The 21953-nt window shown below is 43.2% G+C and overlaps 1 protein-coding gene across 1 annotated transcript; it reads right to left on the reverse strand.

The window, feature by feature from the left end:
• Positions 1 to 10766: 10766 nt before the first annotated feature.
• On the reverse strand, positions 10767 to 11240 carry LOC141015082 (transmembrane protein 100-like). The gene has a single exon (XM_073488992.1). The coding sequence runs from the start codon at positions 11238 to 11240 to the stop codon at positions 10767 to 10769; it is 474 nt and encodes a 157-aa protein (XP_073345093.1).
• Between the last annotated feature and the right edge of the window lie 10713 nt (positions 11241 to 21953).

A 21953-nucleotide genomic window follows, 5' to 3' on the forward strand; every position in this document is an offset into this window, starting at 1 on the left:
GAAAGTGTTGAGGTTCAGGCTGAATGTGCTGTCTGCAGACCTGCAGAACACAGACAAATGAAGAGGATATCCAGTTTCTTCAAAAAATGTTGTAAAATAACAGAATCAGGAAATACCTTTCAAACCAGGGACACCTAACTACTGTCCTCGACAGCAGATGGTGAGCGCCGGGGGAGAAAAGGCGGGGTAAAAATAACAGAGCAGGAAAAATATAGCAAAGCGGATATTAGACTTTAGATAGAGGACACCCAAACAAGCTGAAATGACCTGCTAATGGTGTGAGATCAGCCTGACCCACTAAACAGTAAGACAGGCTGTTAAAAACAGCAGGAGGCGAAATTGCACTCAAATGTTCCTGAGAAGGATGTGAAATGTAAAATGAACATGCAAAAAGACAGAAGTGGTTCAGGGCGACTCTCAAAACAACATATATCACCTTTCACCAAACAACCAGACTGTTGCAGCAAACCAGCGACAGGTACCTTCAACGTACGCTCGAAAAACTGGGTAAAAATAAATGTACTTATATTACGTATGTAACTTTAGTTTGTAAGTTGAAATAACTGACTTTAGGTTTCTCACTGGGGACGAACAGCGGTCTCCTCTCCTGTGTTTGTTTTATCCGATCGTCCACCTCATCTCCTTTTTAATGTGACTTGTTTGTACACCACTTTACCTGACTTCCTCCTTTGCTGCTGTAATAATTACTACTGCCACTCGAGGTCGTCGCATAACAAGACACCTAAATATGGGACATTATAAGCTGCTTTCAGTCGAGCTATCTGGTCATTTTTCTGATGAGGATTAGCTAACACTTTCCTTTTCTTGTAAATGACAAAAAACAATGTAAGTATACGAATATGTATCAGAACTGCTGCACGAAAATAATATTCAGTGTTGTTTAAAACAATATCACCCTCTTACTTCGTTTGACACTCGGCCGTCTTCAGCAGCTATTTTGGTGAAAGTAACACAAAAGTAATGTAAGAAAAAGATATCAGTAAATTTAAACATTGTTATTTTTTAGCAAATTATCTTGGATTGGAAAAAAATATGAATAAAAGATCTGGCAACATGTAACAATAATCCTTTAGGTTCAATCCTCCAGCATGATTTAACTCCTACTCTCACATTTGGTGTCTTTTCCGAACTTTAACTGATCACAGAGCTGCTAATGGAAAACAAATGTGGTTTTCTTAAAAAAGATGTGGGACAGCCAGTGTGTGTGTGTGTGTGTGTGTGTGTGTGTGCAGATGTGGCAGATAAAGTCCTCTCAGGAATCAGGCTAATTCCTTGCACAGTCGTTATTCTCCATCTGCAGAGGTTTTTTTCTGCTTGACGGATGAAAGAAAAACAGACACGACAGATGGGCCGAAAAGCTGAATGAAGTCAAAAACTTTCAGGTCATCGTCTGCTGGAGGTGAAACAGGGACACAAACAGCCTTTACACTGACCGTCAGGCTGACCTGACAGTCTGATTTTTGAAGCCTGGATTAAATGTCAGTTATCATGAAACAGCAACACTAGACTGTTGTTTTCAGATTCATTTGTTCCCTCCAAGAGCAAATGGTCCAGCTAACTCCTCCAGTCATGCCAGCAGCTCTGTGAGGCTGCAGGCTAATGAGCTAAATGCTAACATCAACAAATGTGTCAATTTAATTTATGATTATGATTCAATGCTGCTTTGGAAATCATGCTCCGCCGTCCGAAAAATAATCAGTAGCAGATTGTTTTTTGACTTTTTAACATTTCTTAAGAGTTAAATTGTTTCAAAGAAATATATTATTCAATAGTCACATTGAAACAATTATACATTTTACAGCTCATTCATATGCATGAAACAAACAGAACCATAAAAGTTGAACAAAAAAGAAATTATAGTACAAGAAACTAATGCACCAGCTGAGATGTCAGATTTGTCGATTAACATTTATTGGGCAGAATTTTCCTAATTATTTGGGAGGTCTTATTATCTTACTTTTTTGTTGTTATCTTAGAAAACAACAAATGGAATCATAATCATAAATTAACTTAATATAAAATAAAATAAATGTGTGTGGTTCGTCCAAGTCCAAGATGGCGGAGGTAAGTCATTCACATCGGGTGGTGAAAATGCTGATGCTGAGCAGCTCTAGTGTTTGTAATGTTCACAATCAAAGTCTGGCTCGTTAGCATGCTAACACTTGCTCGTTAGCACTAATCGTCCAGCTGAAGCTGATGGAGATGTCATCAGATGTCAAACCAGCGAAGTGGCTGCAATCACATGAATCACTACAAACACATTTCCACGAAACATCATTTTCATATGATTTTTTTTCTCTCTTGAGCTGCACGTCAAGTTTAAAATATTATCAGCTGTTCAGAGCAACTACATTACATTTGATAGCCCAGATGCTCATGCAGCTGTAACAAAATCCAGCACCTCTAAATCTTGTATCGAGTAATAGGAACAGGAACAGGAAGTTAACAGCAGTCCACCAGAAAACAAAGAAGCAAACTACCCAAAATGTCAAACCATTCCTGTCAGGGAAGACTGAAGAGAACATCTGAATCAAATCTCATGGAAATCCTTCTGATGAACTCGTCCTCACCAGAAAAACAGCCTGATAAGTTGTTTTCTCATGCGTTTACACTGTTCATGTGCTGTGTGAAATCAACAGTCAGTGTCCCATTATCTGATCCTGGATGTCTTGTTATTCGAGCTGCATGTCAGAGTCGCTCTGGACTGAGTGGAGTAGATCCAGATCACCTGCTGTACAGCGGTGGAGACTGACTCCTGATTAATGACTGAGAGCAGCTGAGGACATTCCCCTCAGAGCCAATCAGGGTGCGACGACGCCCTTTACTGAGGCTTAAGAGAGATGAGGAACGACACACCCAGGTCACTGCTGAGCAGCTGCTGTGTTCAGACCCTGTGGAGATTTCTTCTGTTCTTTCTGATTGAGGGAAAGTTTGTGTGTTCTGCCGTCTGGTTGAGTGACTATTTAAAAAGTCAACTCTGTTACCTGCATTTGGGCTCAGCTCATTTGTGTAAGACCTTCTGGCCTTACAACCGCCTGGTCCCTGCAGGTTTCCTGTGTCTATCTCAACCGAACTCCTTTAAACCTGAACATCTTTATACACATTTCATTTCATTAAGGACACTTTAGAGCAGAGTAAAGAGAAGAAATATGTTCTAATTTGGGATTTCAAGTAAATATATTTTAAATAAGTACTTCCTACCTGTACTGCCCCAAACTTAATTCAAGTACGCAGAGTAACTAAAGTCACGTAGCTGACATAGACCAAGTAGTTTTTGTGCCTTAACTGAACCAAACTCTGACAGTTTCACTTCATTAACCTCCTGACACTGAAGGTCTGGTACAACACCTGTTTGTGAACAGTCATGATAGTGGTCGATAGAGATATTTCAGCAGACTGAAGTGTAGGTGTGATTGCGTCCCTCCGTGGTGACCCTGCAGGGCGAACAGTTCGGGCCCTGATGCAGAGCATTGTGTTGTTTGAAGGAAGTGGAGTCACCTCTGAGCATTGAGGCTCTCATGAACAGCCTTCAGTCTTCTTATCACAACCTGACTGGAAGAACGACAGCGGGCCACGATGGCAATCAAACTGAGGCTGCCATTCTTCTGAAACACAATGTGAACTTCCTGTGTTGAGGCGGCACCGCTGAGCACGCCCCTCCTGTCCGTCACAGCACCCACCGCGGACTGGGAGCTGCATGCACTCCCTATTATTTCAATAAGCCTTTAAATCCATCGGCACCTCAGCGAATGAAAGAAACAGATGCAGAGAAAAGTTTGAGGGGAAAAAATGGATTTCTGACGGATGAAAGGAAGTGCCTCTCCCTGGTTAATGGGGCCTTTCAGGGCCTCTGTGCCATTGTTGGCCCTGTTGGTCGTCGGCCTCCTTCAGGGGCTGAAACCAGCGTCTATCGCAGGATCTTTCCCACCACAGACCGACTGGAGCCGCCCCGTCCCGCAGACAACACACTGAACCAGAACCTGCATCCAAAACTTCTGCAAAAAACTCTCTGAGCGTGTCAATGAGTGAAATGTTGTTAGATTCTGTTTAATTCTTCTTTTTATTTTATACATACATAATTAAAAGGAACCATTCACCCAAAATCAAAAAGTTCAGTCATGGAAAGTCAGGTGAGCCTGTGAACATCTCTGGAGCTTCACAGTAAAACAGAGTTGCAGCGTTCTGCTAAACAGCTGAAGCAGCTGGAGACTTGATTTAAAACAGAAAAACAACCAAGAAAACATAAATTCCAAATGTATTTGAAAACCATGTGCTAAAAGAAATCCTTGTGCCTTAACCTAACCAGACCACGAGCACCGTCATCACAGAATATAAATGGAAAATTGAACCTTAAGAAACGTAAAGTTGCGACATACAGAAATGATATCACGCTAAATACTTAAGCCGAAGCGAATGGGTCCCATTAGTGAGAAGTTTCATCCTCACGAGACGTGGAAAAGAAGAAACATCAGTGGAGATGTGGAGGGAAGAAATCAGCGAAACCAAACAGACACATTGTGGAGGCGAGTTGGAGTCATAACTGAAGAGCAGCAGAACGTCTCTGTGACGAGTCTTTGAGCAGCTGAGTATTAGTTTTCTTCTGTGGCGTCACATCGATCAGTAATTGGCTGCAGAAACACTCGTACATTTCTCAAGCTGGTTCTGTTCTAATGGTTTCAGCTGCAAACACAGACTGAGCTCATTAGAGTCACAGAGCGAGCAGAGGGAGTCCTGGTACCTGCAGAGGTGAGGCTTTATTACCTGCCAGCCGACAGACCGACAGGTGGGTGAATCAGTAACGAGGCTGGATGTCGATGAGGCTGTCAGAGCTGCTGGGAGGCAGAGCAGCTCGTTACAGCTTCCTGCTGCAGAGTCGGTGCTAAAACTGGAATCTGATGAGAACTTTTTGTTAGTTTCACGTATTATTGAGAGGAAGGTTACAGTGTCATCGCTCCACACACCTGATGTCTTCAGCTCTTCACATTAAAGTCACATGTTTAATGGACAAAATAGTTTTTCACTCCGGCTGGATCGAAGTATTAACTTTAAACTAACACAGGAGGAGGTTTAAAACACGGCTGTCTTTTTTTACATGAACTGAGCAAAATAATCAAGTTAGTGGAATAAAATGAAGGACAGACTGAAACCAGATGAGTTTTATGATGCTGCTGAACTCCAGATACCAGTTCAGTCAGTTCTGGAGCTGAACGGGAAGATTGGACCGACTGTCAGATTTACTCGAGGACAGCCAGGCTGCCTGCCTCAAGGCGTGTCTTTAACTACAGAGCTCTGGTGTTGAGCAGAAGACTTTTAAACTAGCAGCTCTACTAATTCATTAAAATCTAGATTTCCTGTAAATTCTTCACAATAGAATAATTTTGAACGGTGCTACAGAGCTCTACTTGAATCTAAATCTGGATTTACTCATTTACCCAGTTTTACTAAACTCTGATTAGAGACCCGGCCTGTGTGCAATACGTCCAATGCGCTCATTGTGTTGAGCCAGCGGTTCTTCAGGGTCGTTTGTTTTTCTGTATGTGTTTCAGTTCTCCTGTTGAATAAGACGAGCTCGGCTGTTCCCTGAAGCTGTGAGGGCTGGAAATGATTCTGAACTGTGGAGGTTACGAGGCTGCAGAGGTTAAATCTTCATATCCGTCCTATGGTTGGAAAAGCAATATCCACTCTTCCTCCCAAACTGACTCGGGAGGAAGTCTGTTTATTGGTCGGAGATTTTGGACATCTAGAAGATTGTTTATAGATTTTCTCTCCCACTTGGAGTCCAGGAAGTCTGTCTGAGGAGACAGCAGCTTCAGTCAGATGGAGGACTTTGCCCCTGACAGGAAGTATTTTTTTGAAGTATTTTCTCTTGTGTGTCTTGAGTCATTGCAGATCTCCAGTGAGGCAAATGTTGGAAAACCCCAGCTGACCTATTCTTCCGGAAAACCTGGACTATCTGCTGCTTTTTTATTTGTCCACCAACTAAATAATTCAAAACTGTTCACAACTTCATTGAACTGGATTTTGATCCTTTTTATTGATCCTGACCAGCGAAAGAGAAACTGTGTAAACTCAGTCGTAGCATTTCTCCTCCTGAACAACTGAAGTAGCTGGAGACTTTTAAAATGTTGAAAACGACCCGAACCAGCCGCTTTAAGAACACGCAGTCGACGTTACAGTGGACTGCAGGACACGGCCGCGATGATGTCGTTTTTAAAAGAGGAAGTTAATGAGAACAACCTCTGACACACAGGATGTTCCCCTGCAGATTAACAGATTTCTGTTATTATTACCTGATACCATGTTGGCAGCCATCTTGAAACTGAGCTCAAAAGATAAACTGATTCCAAGTGAAACTGATGGAAAAGACCCAATTTACAACTTAACAAAAAAAATGACCAACACCACACCTTTTTAAAAACACTCAAAACCTGGAACCCGGTTCTCTCGAGCCTCGGCTCGACTCGGCTGACCTTGAAGCTCGTCTGATGGCAGAACAATCACACGCCTGCAGGGGAATTATTTCAAAGTTTGGGTAAAGGGTGTGTAGGAACATAAAACACCTTCCTGTTCTCTGGCTGATCCCTTTTAATCATGCCGATTCCCTGTCTCTTTGCGTGCCAGGCTCTTTCTGGCTCGGAGTGTGGGGTGTGTTTTTAAGGGGGAGGAGGGGTGACACTGCCACTGTGTTGCACCTCTGGTCACTCGGCTGGTCACTGTGTTACAGGAAGGGAAGGGAGGGTCGGGATTTCCCCTCTGAACCCTCCTCACACAGCCTGAGGCGATACAAAGCTGCCTCAGAAAGAATCGGTTCAATCTGCTCTCAAATGCATCTCAGCGATAGTTCAGTTTGACATTAATCAGGCAAATATTACAGAGTCCATCTCTTTGGTCCAGACTGAAATATGTCGACAACCAGTAGATGGACAGCCATGTTTTGTGAAATATCTTATTGGATAGGTTGCCAGAAATATCATATGCGTATCATTACCAGACAATAAATAAACCAAAACTTTAGTTTCAACATTTTAATGTGTCAAATCCTTTTGGTTTATAACCAAATAACTGATAACATCCCATCAGCCTCAGCTGCGTTTTGTTTACTGCTTATTAGATATTAGCATTTAGCCAAACTCAAATTAAACACGAGTCAGTCACCAACACAAACACTGGCAATGTGTTTCTACAAACCATGAATATGACACTGCATTTCTTCATGTTACATTTTCATCTTGTCTCAACTCTGTACTGAAGGTCCAGTTTGGTTTAGGCACAAAAACCACCTGATTGCGATTAGGAAAAGATCATAGTTGCCACAAACACAGCTGGAGATTTCATGATAACACTGTTGTTCAAGCTCTTAAATGTTAAATTGCACAGCGGTCTCTGGCTTGAAATACTTCCCGCCCAGATGAAGGGTAAAAAATATCATTTGTTCTGTTGTAAATATGGCTGGAAAGTGTCCTGAACTCTTGTTAAAAATCAGTGGTTTCATGCTCTGTGTCTCGCCTAGCTGAGGGATAAAGATGACTGGTTTGTTACGACTAACACAGCTGGAAAATGTCCTGACGACTGATTAAAAACATAGTGATTTCACGCTTGCATGTTAAAACACTGTCTCAAACAGCGGTCTCTGGCTTGAAATCTTTCTCACCTATCTGAAGGATGAAAAATATCTGGTTTTGTTGCCACTACAGCGGCTGGGAAATGTCCCAACATCTCATCAGCGTCTCTTAAAAATATCCAGTGGTTTCACGCCTGTTAAACACTGTAACCTCGGCACCATTCCCTCCACCTTCTGACATGAAAGTCAGCTCATACACATGTAATGAGGAACATGATGAGAATGTCAAGATGATATGACATTTTGAACGTGTCCGGTTTGCAGAAACGTAAAGTGGCAACATTTTATTAAATGTCATATCATAAAGTGGCAACGTAAAGTGGCAACGACTGTGCTGGTTGTCATCAGGAGCATGTTAGCATGCTGATGTTAGCATTAAGTGTCTCAGTACAGCCCACAGAGCTGCTAGCAACTGTAGACGTCCTGTTCACGGTCTGAAATTGTACTTCAACACAGTATTTGAGTAAATGTTCCACCAATTTGGTCAGCAGAGCTCCGACAGATTGATCTGATCTAATCATGCTGAATGTTCACTTCCTGTGAGGTTCTCATGTTTTTTCCACTTCACTGCTTCTATTTTCATCTTCGCAGCTCCGTCACGCTCAGAGAGGGACTTCACCTCCTCCGAAGTGTCTGAAGATCCACTGAGGTGATGCAACACTGCATCCCCTCTCTCTCACTTTCTCTCCACGCTCTGGTTATGTCTCTCACCCTCACCCCCCTCCTCCCTCCCCCCACATTCCCAGGATGCTTCACTGCAGTGGAGATAAAGTTAGCACTGCAGAAGTGACAACGCGTTGTAACCGTTACCCGTCACCACAACCTCCTTCTCCAGATGACGTAAAGCCCCGTCCTCCCCCCGGTTTATTATCTGGTCGTGTGTCTGTGGGATGCTAGGCAACATAAACACGACTAAATATAACCGCTATAACTTTCCAGTCTCTCCTCAACCTGCTCTGGATACAAAGTCCTCAGTGAGCAAATTAAAAAAGAAGTCGTTAAGTCTGCGGTTGGCACTTTGAGTTTAATAGAACTAATAGGTTTCACTCATATTGACACAGAATTAATACGGTGAAAGAAAGTGAGTCAGCGTCAGATCGAGCCTCAGTCAAACATCATGTGGACTCTTTAATACGGTGCGATACAGAACATTTGGTTATTTTTCATCACGTCGGATCGTAGTGCACTAGTTTAAATATACAAGGTGTCATGCACATCAGAGTGAAGCCCCATGTGTGAGCTCGGTCAACGAACGTTACTCCATGATTCAGTCCTACAACTCAAAACATCATCTTTTCACTTGATAGTCAGACAACTCAGTCTCTAGAATAAATGATGGCACCGCAAGTTTCTGCAAACTACAGGTGACAGAGACACAGCTGCCGAGCGAGAGACCACTGCCGAGCGAGAGACCACTGTTCCAGGCAGCGTTTCAACATTTTTATGTGTTAAACCACTGGTTATTTTTAATGAGATGTCAGGACAATATCCAACTGTGTTTGTGGTGACAGAACCAGGTATTTTAAGCCAAAACATGATCTTTAGAAATATCCAGTGGTTTCATGCTTACAAATGTTGAAGCACAGTCTAGAACAGTGGTCTCTGGCTTGGTTACCTTGTCTTACTCCACCACCGTCAGCTCACACAATTGTATGTCTATGAGATTTGTGTGAACGTAAACTGCCAACACTTTGTTCCTGTGACTGGACCGAATCAGCAATGTTTTGTCTTCACACCCAGAAAGATTCAACTTTTGGCTGCAGCAGAACATTTGAATCCATTATTTCCACCTGCTATGTGACCGATCAGAGTAACATATGTTGCACTGAGATCCAAAATGGGGCTCACACTGTATTTTGTCCAAGAAAGAGAAACATCAACAATAGAGTACCTCGTTAAAGGTGCAATATGTAAGAATTGGTCAGCTGTGTGATTCACACTCCGGACACTAAGGGGGCAGCATGTCACCAGCTGCAAGTGTGGCTGCTGTTAACGAGTTAGCTGTGCAGTTAGCGGTCCGGACTGGCTGGGAGCTCAGAGCACCGGAAGAGTGTTCACTGCCAGCACAGGAGCTTTGGAGCAGCTGGTTAGCATGCTAACGTCAGTAGATATCGCTGCAACACAATCCACATTTGTTCACGTTCTGCTGTTTTTAGTTATATTTTGAATGTTTTCAACTAAAATTCTGACATATTGCACCTTTTTACATGTCATTTATAGCTTATTGGCAGCACTTAGTTACAGATACTGTACATCATAGATGAGCTTTACAGGGCGACAACTCAGTTTAACATCTTTCAACAATTTGAATTTGATTAAATCTGCTGTTTAAATCAAGAACTCGCATGGTAATCGGAGCCGTTTCTTATGGCGGCACAGTTACATTCTGGCTGATTTATCTTTTCATTATCACCGGCACGCACCACCTGCTGTTGATTGGACGAGACTCACAAAGGCACAAAAGTCTCTGTGTGTGTGAGTTACATTCTAGGGGTTGTATTTTGACATAACTTGTACTTTAACAATTAAAGGAAAGAGAACAATGCTCCTTTAACTCTCTGTCAGTGTTTTATTTTTTCTACCATGTGACCCTCAGGGGGCGCTGTAGAAAACTACACAAGGTGATGTCATTTTGTCCAACCAACAGTCCAAACAATGTATAATAGAGAAAAAGGGCAAATTTTAGAAGCTGCGTTTGGCTTCATGAATGACAAGTTATTAAAACTGTTACTGAACAATCGATTGTTAAACTCATCGTCTCAGAGTTGAATCTTTATAAGAGTCCTCTGTCCAGCACTTCTAGTATCGAGTTTAAAGACTCGACAATCAATTATTTTCTGCTGCTGAATCCTCCGCTGTCTTTTACTGTGACGATCTCGGCCTCTTTAAAGCCTTTAACGTGTCTGCAGAGTCACCATCGCCTCTGATGGACGAGATCCTACAGCAAGTACGAGCTCCATCTCTTCCCGCTGTGCAGAGTTCATTCCATTCCTGGTAAACTTTGCATGGTGCGTTCAGGTTCACTGTCGCTCTGAAGTTAATCGTCTGCACCACCAGTGTGATCTTTGTGATAAAAAGAGCTTAAACCTGACCTCCACTCAGGACCTCTCCCCTGCAGTGGTGATCAGGCCACGCAGTATCCCTGGCTGGCCATGAGGGCGGTCTGGCTCTCCCTCCGTTTGTCCTTCTTCTTCCTCAGTCGGACCCTCCAGCAGACGACGCTGGAGCCCAGCAGGCCCAGTCCAGCAGACAGCAGCACCAGTCCCAGCACAGAGATGGTGGACCCATGGGAGTTGAAAGTGTACGCCACCGCCGTGACCACGATGCCGGCGATGAGGACCACCACGCCGAACGGCACTGTGCAGCGGTAGCAGGACATCTCAGTGCCGCCGGTGGCCGCCGTCAGCTGAACCACGTTGACATGCGGGACGCGCGTTGTCACGACGACGCTCTGATCCTTCCTGGGCTTGTCCCGGCTCAGCTTCTCAGCAGAGATCGATGTCGGCGTCCTCACGGCACTCCTGGGGATCCTGACACCGCCTTTGTTGTGGAGGTCGTCCGGCATGGTGATCTTACTGGCGAGGAAGAGGTGGGCCATCTTGGTTGTGATGTCAGCGGTCAGCCAATCACTTAACAGCTACCTGAAAACAGGAAAATAAGGAGTGAACATCACAGTGAAAAGATGAATCAGAGCTGCAGTGGCCTGGAAAGGACGGTCAGTGACACACAGATGAGAACCATTAAAACAAATAAGTTACTAACTAGGGCTGGAAGATATGACCTGAAAATAAGATGCTCATATTTCTAGGCTATATTGTGAAACACGATCTATATCTCTAAAATAAAATCATCTTCATACACACTCGGACTGGGACACAAATCAAATATCATAACATTGTGACCAAATACCTTGATTTTGACATCACGACAATATTGTAGTTGTTGTTTTATAGCCTTAACATTTTTTAGCAAAAACTATGAACCAAAACAAGTTGATGTGCAGTTGGAGCTGGGCAGTAATTAATCTAATTTATTCAAATTTTTAGTTTTTACAGTGTAGATACTGTCTGCATCATGAAAATGAAGTTATTATAACCTACATGAATGATAACTCAGCAGGAGCAGATGAGTTCCTGTGATTAAGCTATAAGACTGTTAACAGGACACCCTCTGATACCAGCGTAGAGCTACACTGCTACATGAAAACTGATTCAAAGTAAAAAACTAAATTAGGTTTAATGATGTCGTGAATAAAAAGAAAAGTCTTCATTTTTACAGAAGAAGTGAGTTTGAGTGAGAGCTGCACTGCACAATGATTCCACCTTAACTAGTCTGGTCACAATTAAAATAATGAATTAAAATTAAAAGTAATGAGCCACTTTAATTTTTACGTTAAAGTCCTTCACAAGTCACTAATACTGATACTGATATTTGTGTCCATTGTTTCGAGACTCTGATCTTTCAATCTTTTCATATTTTTAATGACTCGTCATCATTTCAAGCCTGCAGTTTGGACTGTGTTGAGTCTGTAAAGAAGAGGGAATCCAGAAACAGATCTGAGAACGTATCCTGACTGTGAACAAAATACGTCCTGACAACTTAAATGTGTGTTAAAGTTCAATCTCACAGTTTTTCTCTGTTCTGCTGTAACGTCACCGTTGATATGAAGTTATTCAGTCAAATGTTTCTACACCTGCACAGCTTTTCTGCACATGGATGTAAAGTTTTTTCGCAGGTTGACATTAAATCTGAACATTATTCACTAAAATGAATCATTCAAACCTTCCCTCCATCGCTGTGAAAATTAGGTTTTTGCATGAAATCTGGAAAACATTGATTCTGTGCATTTATTACTGTTAACAGAAGCCAAACTGACTGACTCTTTAAAAGCATTAACCCGTCTTTACTGTCACACTCCTTCATACAAACACTCTTAAATATCCTCACCTCATACCTCGCTATGGCCTCAGACACCTGCACTGTGTCCTGGAAAATGAGAAATAAAAACACTTACAGTGGAGTCGTGCAGCTCTCCACTCTCCGTGAGCTGAAGTCAAGCAGAAGTCATATTGTCCTCCTCGGAGCGGAGGCTCTGCAGGTCGTCACTCTGCATCGTCCAGCCTGCAGGAATAAATGGGGGAATATGGCTATCAATAGAAAAAACAGGGGGGACTGCTCTCCCCCACGCCTCCCCTCCTCCATACCTCCTCCTACCAGACTAACAAGAAAAGTTTTAACTCTTTCCTCCCTTCAGCCGGCTCTCTGTCACCAACACACTCTGTAAATCTCTGCCTGGAACTGATGGAGGTGGAAAACACTGCTGACGACACTTCATCACGATCCTTGTGGAGGTTTAAGAAGCAGACGTGTATTTCAGTACATGGATTTTTTTAAAGGAAGAATTTAAATGTTTTTTACGTGAATTTAGTCCAGATTTCTTCCGGGTCGGAACACTTTATCTTTCTCATCTCAAAAGTAGAAGATACTGAGATGAAACAAAAAGTGGAAACTAGTTAAAACACGCTCACTCCAACATCAGACATTTCAAAGGGAACTCGACTGTGATCAGTGAATTCACAATCCTGTCGGCAGAATAAATGTTGGCATTACACATTTATTAATGTTGTGACATTAATGAACTAATTCTCTGGTCGGGTTTAGGCACAAAAAACACTCTGTAAGGGTTCAGACTTTAAGGGTTTTGACTTTAAATACCTGTTTGTCGCCACAGATACAGCTGGAAAATGTCTTGAATTGTTTCAGTTTGTTGAGGACGTTTCACCTCTCGTCCAAGAGGCTTCTTCAGTTCTGACTAACTGGAGGAGCTGCAGGCTTTAAACTCCGTGTGGGAGTGTCCTTACGGAGTGTGGGAGTGTCCTGACAGTGTGGCAGTGTCCTCACAGGGTGTGGGAGTGTCCTTACATAGTGTGGGAGTGTCCTTACAGAGTGTGGGAGTGTCCTTACAGAGTCGTTAAGGACACGTGTGAGCTCTGAGTTTCAGAGTCGTTAGGGCCACTTGTGGGTCGTTGGTCCAACTGGCCTTCATGTGGGTTTCTAAGGCCAGGTGAGTCCAGGTGAGTCCAGGTGAGTCCAGGTGAGGCCAGGTGAGTCCAGGTGAGTCCAGGTGTGAGTGGTTGTTAAGCTGTCTGGGGAGAGAACTCAGTACAGTAGGTGGGTGATCAGTGATGTCTTAGTCCTCCTCCTCTTTTCAGAGACGGTCGTTCCAGTTTGACATAGATGGAGTCTTTTACTCCTCTTTCAAACCGTCTGTCTTCTCTGGACAACATGTTTACATTGTTGTCCTCAGAGGAATGGTTTGTCTCCTCCTGATGTGGGTGGACAGCAGAGTCTGGACCTGAGGAGTTGGCCCTCCCGTGTTGTGCCATATGGAGAGGTTGTTTTGTCTCCATTGAACAGCATCAACTACATTACTCTGTTTACTCTGCCTGGGTGTTATCCAGCTGGGTAGTCTCGGTACTGGAGACTCTGGTGTGCTAAACATTTCTTTAACATTATAGAAATTATTAAATTGAAGTTAAGTGTGAAAATAGTGTGTCTGCTGGCTGGAAGAGAGACCAGCAGCAGCGTTTCAGTGAAAACTAACTAAAACTGGAACTTTAGACCATCTGGGTCACATTTCTTCTCCAAGTCAGAGTCCTCCTGCAGCCCCCCGGGAAGCCTCCACCCTGCAGACCTGCAGACTGTAACATCTGGGAGGAATCAGCTGAGAGAAACAAGGCAGATTTATTTATCGTCCCGATCCCTGTCGTCCCCTGAAGCCTCCAAACAGCTCCAGTCTCACATCCACGGTGGTCCTGAGGTCCTGTGGAGACGAGCCGCCATCTTTGTAAGACTCAAACACTGAATCACCTTCTTTAAACAGCAGAACTCTTTTATGATTTACTGCAGGTTAGTGCTCTGCTACTGTGTCCTGCTGTCATTAATCTGCTCTTATTCCTGGAAATGTATGTGAAAATATCATAAACCTCTGTCCCAGCAAAGTCAATTCAAAGCTGTTGTTGAACCATTTGGAGTACAGACATTTTAAATGTTTTTTCACAAGCTGTCTGAATCTCCGTAAGTGCTTCTGTCATTAATCTATGGGAGTTTGAACACACTGAATATTTTTTTAATGCAAAAATAATCCTGCAGATGAGCTGTTACTGCCCCTCGTAGCTGGAAAACACAATGAGTCCACATCATATAGTCTGACACGGTCCGAGTTCACATTTAATAACTAAATCACTGAAAATGAACACTTAACATGTTTTTCTGAGGAAATATTCAGACGCCTTGTGGAAAAAATGCCACTTGTGACCTCAGATGACCCTGCCTGAGAAGAACAGGAGCAACAACTCATCAAGTTCTTTATTTTCTTATTTACACCAACTTTGTTCATGTAATTCCTGCATAAAACTACATAAAGTTGCATCATCTCCAAGTTTATGGCTTTAAAAAATGATATAAACTATATATTACTGGATTTGAAATCTCATTGATGCGTCAGGCATATAGAGGCTGGCATGTTAGTGGAGGAGGAAGAACAGAGAGTGGGTCTTTTGTTTTCACGATCAGTCATTGGCTGTTGTAGGCTCTAGGGCGGGCATAGATGCTCATATCCACTTAAATGAGCTGTCAATCAAACAGCTGCCATCTCAGGATCTCCGGTGTAGAGGGATGATGGTGTCTGCTGCTGTGTTTGTCTCTGTGTCCCCATTTAATGACGAATACTGTGTTTTATCTAAGTACGTTACTGAAATGGATCTAGTGGACATGAAGCACTACGGAAACACGCAGGCACTTTATTAGTGAGTTTGCAAAACTTTGTATGTGCTAGTTTGTTAGTTAATTGAAGTGGTTTTAACTTGAAGTGGTTTGCATGAGTAGAATCAGGAGAATCTAAACTTTCTAACGATGTGTGATGTGATGTGTGTTTGTGTTGTTTGGTGAACCAGCCGGTGGTTTCGAAGAGACTGAATCAGATGGACAAACCACAGGTGTCACCAAATCAACCGTGGCTGAAATATGAAGGATTATCTCGTTAACTAGAGGATGCAGATCAGAAAACAGCCATATGAATAATACTGAGACAGCTGAATGTTCACTTGCGTCAGGTTTTGTCAACACATTTCAGGACGTTTTGAGCTCTAAATAGCTCGTTAAAGCTGTTCGTATACGGTGCAGTCGTTCAGCTGCAGGTGGTTCTGGTTGACAGATGACCTCGTGGAGATCAACATCTGTAACAGGAGGTCGTTTCTCTGCTCTGACATCCTTTCCCTCCAAACTCACGGCCAGCTCTCTGTGCAGGTGCAACCTAAATAACACAAAGGGAAGTTACAGCTCCAGTTTTCATGTAGTTCTGCTGACTTCATGCTAGTTTCTCTTGTTTCAGAAGGTCGACTCACTAAAAAAAACACTTCCAGACGTCTGGAGTTAAAGAAAATATTCATCATTGTTGGACAAACAGCTGAACTTTCTCATTCGCTGCCAAGCAAGTAACATACTATATACAGGAAACAAGTAGCGCTATGGAGACATGTTTTTATGAGCAGATTTGTTTTTATCTTGGATGCACATGAACATTCAGGTGACACAGTTTACATCCTGCCTCTCGTTTGACGTTATTCCGCCGTAGGTGGAGATAAAGCACCAAGAACCAACATCGTCCCAACAAAGACGGGGGAAGAAGACTGTTAGCGAGCAAACGTGGATGTCAGCAAATACAATATTCCAAAAACGGCTTTTGTTACGTTTCATCAGAAAGCAAAACCTGAAGGACGGGTTGGGAAACTAACATAAGCACTGAACAAATCACAAAGAAGCTCAAAGCAAACTGGTTCCTTGGTGTCTGAAAGGTGGCGGTGGGAATAAAACACGCAGCCACCCACCGATTCTACCAAAATGACAGACAAACAAAAGGATTGGACCCAAAAACCAAAGGTGAAGAGGGAGTCACTGCACGGGGGGAAACTAAATGTATGGAAACTGGCCACAAGAAGAATCTCAAACAGATTTTCAGTCAAACAAAAAACATAGAAAGCTAACTGATGGTCATGACTCCCTGGAGACACACAACCACCTGAGCAACACCACAACTCCCACCTGACTGACTGCAGTCAGCTGAGGGACAACATCACAGATTCACCCAACAGCTCCTGACGACCTACATCTCTGTTCACAACAGGACGTTGGGGGAATCTCTGATCCGTCCAACACACTGTATGTTCATACAACTTGAAGAAAACTGCTCGGGGCACTTTTAACGTCTTCAGAGTCAAATAACTGAAAGTCACATGTGAACCACTACCTGAGGAATAATTAGTTGTTTTATCACAAATTACGGCCCATGGCCACAAGTGCAGGCTTGTTTTTCTGTTGTCCACAATGAGGAGCGAGTGTTTGCTGCAATGAAAAGGCGTCTTTTTGTTGTGCGGATGCTTCGAGTTGAAAATCTCTGAGTTTTTCAGAAAGGTGTTGGTGACGGCAGCAGCACCTTTCTGCCACTGCATTTCTGTTTCCTTTGGATCGTGTCATGCACTCACATCCTCGTTGCTCTGTGGCTGACAGCTGGAGCCGTGACAGCGGGGACATTATTCAGCTCATCGTCCATTTAAAGTATGAGGGCAAGCATCCTCAGTTTGGTGCTCATGCTGAGCCAGGGGCCGTAAACCTGCTGGATATACCAGGTAGGTACATTCATAACTGAAGTTACATGAATAAAGAAGTTATTTTAACACAAACCATGAAGTTTCCCTAAACATAACCACACAACGAAGGTCCAGTACACCTGCTTCTCTGCATGTTGTCGTATTGATGGTGATATCGGTCATTTTGGGAGCCGCTGGCTGACGACCCCCATTAAGCTGTTTAACACTGAGGCTTGATCACTACAACCAGGACCTCTTTTTAAAAAAATGATGTGTCCTTTATTTAACGAGGAAGGCCCTTCACAAGGAGTCATTTGATCTTTTGTTAAAATAGAAATAGTGACTGGAGGAGTTGCTACTTCATGACAAACTCAGCGTGTCCACAGAGACACAGGTGTTATCAGTGAACCTCCTGCAGAGAGGGAACGTAGAGACAAACACAAACGGATCAGATTTATGTTCTTTAATGTGTTTTAAGCCTCTGCTCCTCCAGCTGGGAACATCTGGCCTTATTTTCAAACCCTGAGCAGACTTTTGCTTTTGCAGATGATCCTTTGAGGGGTCAGCGAGGGCCAGCAGGGGCCCCGGTGGGTCCTTTGATCCAGACCGAGGGGCGACCACAGCAGGGAGGGAGGGAGAGAGAGAGACTGAGACTTAAAACCCTGTGACCTGGTGAGAGACGCAGTCAGCTGGAGAAGCCAACAATCTCCTAATGTGCACAGATATAAAGTCATTTTATATCTGGTAATGTGTCGCCTGGAGGTGATGGTTTTAAATATTTGCACGAGGGGAAGAGCAGCTCTTCACGTCTGATTTACATTCACAGTTTCAGGAGCCGCTTGAGTGAAATTGATTTAATTTTCCACTTCCTGCTCTCAGTGGCTCTCTGTGTCCACATGATATTATTTCCCCAGCGCGTTTCTCTCTGACACACAAGAGAGACGAATGAGATGTTTAATGAAGGCACGGAGATTGATTTTCCTTCCTGGCCCATTAGACGCCTGTCCAGGGACGGTGCTAAATCACTTCCTTCCCGGATCCATTTCTGGGTTAGGGATGATGTGAGTTATTTTCTTTGGATCCATCTCTCTGGAGACATCCTCCCCTGCTTCCTCTTTACAACAGATGGTTACAGACTGAGCATGTAAAGTGGTGAGGTTAGCAGCTATTGCAGCGCACAGCACTGCGTTTCTGTTCCTTCCTGTGAATACAGGTGTGTTCAGACAAACTTTGTAATCCTACATGCTGTTCATTTTCTTTGGCTCCAACCAAAGTGGAAAAGTTGACTTTGCATTTTTGCAGCTTCACACGGCCCAGAAACTAAGAATAAACTTCTTTCTGAAAGTGTGGAGTCACACCTGCAGCCACGGGAGGCTTCAGGGCTCTTTACAGGCCAGAAAACAAAACTTTTAAATTGAGGAAAAAACGGAGAAAGAAGTGGTTGTTTTTTTTTTAAGCCAGATCAAATCAAAAGGACAGGAGCACGTCCAGGACTCAGAGACTCAAGTTTGTTCCAGGTGCTCTTTGGATACAAAACCAAAAAGACTCGGAGGCACTTTCCTTTAATAGTTTTTATTTGAAAAGACAGTAACGTGGACTCGTTTTGTTTTTAACAATAATATTGTTACCAAAACCACCCAGTCACCAGACAGAATTCTGGCAATGTACGTTTCTGCAGATCATGTACGTCTGTCAGGCTTCGATGCAAACACAGAACATTCACTGCTGGTTAGAGTCCGAACATGAGATCTGCGATAAGAAGAAAAATATATACTGTCAGCAGACTGAACTTTTGAAGGTTGAATTTATTGTTCGGAAGAGGAAGCCACATTTTAAAGGCAAAATAAAATGTTACATTTTCAAACGTCCTCTTTTATGTGAAAACAAAACTTAAGTAAAAGAAAACTGAAGCACAACAAGTGAGAGGCAGCAGAAGAGCGAGAGAAAAGAGTGGATGTGACAGAAGAATACAGGATGTGTTGCTGTCAGCATGATTATCATGTGGTATTATTAGGATCAGAGGAAGCCGAGGATGTTGTTAGCGAGAGAACGAGTGACAGGATGTGAAAAACAGATGAATTACAAAAGAGAGCAGGTCACAGGTGCTCCATGAAAAGTCTCAATGACGATTATGTAAAAGAACCTGATGAATAAACCTCAAAATACATGAACAAAAATAAACTAATTAAAGAAAATGAGTTGTTTTTATTGCCTAGAATCAGACAAAACTGTGCTTAGCTCTCAGCAGCTGAAACTAAGTTTAAACTAGGAGCTGATGCTGAGCTCAAATGAGATTTTGCATCTTGTGAACACATTTTAAAAAGACGGAGTGAGAGAATAAAGACACAGATGGAGACAGGAAGGAGGAGAAAGTATCAGAGAAAAGACGAGATGGAGGATAAAGCAGCTCCAGGTTTTGACAGACGAGGAAGTGTTCACTGTTGTCATGTCGGATTCATCATGTCAGCCGCAGGATTACCTCACTTCAGCTGCTCGGTGTCAGCGGGGAGCAGACAGGAAGGGCTTCCAGTTCAGAGGTCAGCCGGTCACAGAAAACACTCTCACTGGAAACTCAAACGAGATGTTGTAGGGACCTTCTGGAATCTGACCTGAGATCTGTTCATGCTTCCATCTTGAATCTGCGCTGCCTACACTGTGTTACATCAGGTTCCTACAGTATAAATTATTCTTCTACACTACTCTGACTTTTACAGACATGGAGGACCAGAGTGTCCGAGGGGCAGCAGGTGGCTCACAGGAGACGAATGAAAGGAGCAGGAACAGTAGACAAACCGAGACACTTTAAGTGTCTGACCCCCTGCAGCCCCTCACCTCATCATCACCTGCACCTCACTGAGTTATTAGGTGCAAACTGACCTGTTTAAGAAGTGGAGCGTCAGCCAGATGTTTCCTGGTGTGTGCAGCAGATGGCCAGCAGACGAGCTAACAGCTAACACAGCTAACACTCATACACACACAGCGGGTCGGGATCCACAGAGGACGAAACACACTCACTTACATCATTACACTTATCTGACAGCTGGAGTTACTGTTTACTTTTCAGATTCACATGTCACATGTTCAAGAACCACCAAACCACCTTTACAACATCCTAATAGACACCAGAACCACCTAAAGGAACCCTTGGACCTCCTCAGTGACGACTTAAAGCTTCTCACAGGACACTCCAGCTACAAAAGTATATCAAGAACTGCTTAAATAACCTTTTAAAAGGAACAAAACTACCTGCCGGATCTCCAGATCTTCATATTTCATATTCATAAACCACTCAGAGCTGTTAACTCCAGCAGCATGTCCAGATCCCCACCAGGGAAACACACACCTGTACTTCAGGATTAACTCCAGGTTTTCAGATTTACAACAGTGGTTCACTTCTTACTGGGGTGCATCGCCATGGTAACTCGTGCTGCACCCCTCACCTGCTAGAAAACAGATAAACAGGTACAATCAATCGATTCTCTGTAAAATGACATCATCATTCATAGAAAATCCCGCGGAGCTCGCTGCACAGATCATGAGAGGTGTAGGAGCGCCCCCTCCTGTCCACTTAACTAGACAAGAGATTTCATTGTGCTTCTTCTACACTGACATCATCTCACATCAGATCAGATTGAAGCACTCGAGCCTCTTACATGTTCAGCTCATAAGCTATGAAAGTGTAGCCGCCCCACTGTGCGGTCAGAATCCCTCTGGACTGACAGCAGTGGATTCACATCACCGGTTGCAGGTGTGGAGACAGACTGGCTCCTAATGACTGAGTGAGAGCAGCTTGTGGCTTTCCCCTCAGAGCCAATCAGGGTGTGACGACGCCCTCCGGTGAAGGTTTAAGAGAGGTGGGGAATGACGCACCCAGGTGGCTCTGATTCTGTCCATGACTCACTGCAGACCTCCTCCAACTGTCAGACACAAACTCTGTTTCAATGTCTTTGTTCTTTCTAGCTGTCAAAAGTGACATTGAACTAGGCCCCCTGCATCAGGGCCGGGCTTATTTGACTGTTTCCTGCCTTCAACAGCCTGGCGCCTGCAGGTTTCTACTGTTGGTTCGTCCTAACTGAACCATTTGATACCCAAGCCCCTCTATACACCTTCAGTCTTTCCAATTTCATGGAATGAAACACCTGTGACTCACCTGAGACGAAGCAGGAAACAGTTTATTCTTCGTCACTGAACAGAGACGCACAGACTGATTCAGTCACTTTGAAATGAAATACAAAATGCATATAAATTAGACGTATAATATACAGCTTTACTTTTCTAATTAAAAAAAACGACTAACCAATTATGTATGAATACAGAAATATAAATAGATAAACTAAAATATAAACCTAACTTAATCTATGAGCATCATAATAATCATGTGGTAGTGAAATCATTTTAACTGTCTTTCTGCCCAGTGTCATGTATTCATTTAATCCGGCCCTGCAAGAAGCTTCAATATTTATAAAAGCATCAGAGCTGATAAATAACAGAGGTCTTATAATACTTCAGTCTTTACAGCCTCTAACAGCGTTAAGCAGAATGAGACACAACAAACTGTGACGCTCACAAACAAGCATGTCAGCTGGAGACATCTTATTTCTTTATTTGCTAATTTCAAATATTTTAAAACAATTTATTTATCTGTCTGACTCTGAATTAAGAGT

Source organism: Pagrus major, chromosome 20, assembly GCF_040436345.1.
Source record: "Pagrus major chromosome 20, Pma_NU_1.0".
Classification (NCBI taxonomy): domain Eukaryota; kingdom Metazoa; phylum Chordata; class Actinopteri; order Spariformes; family Sparidae; genus Pagrus; species Pagrus major.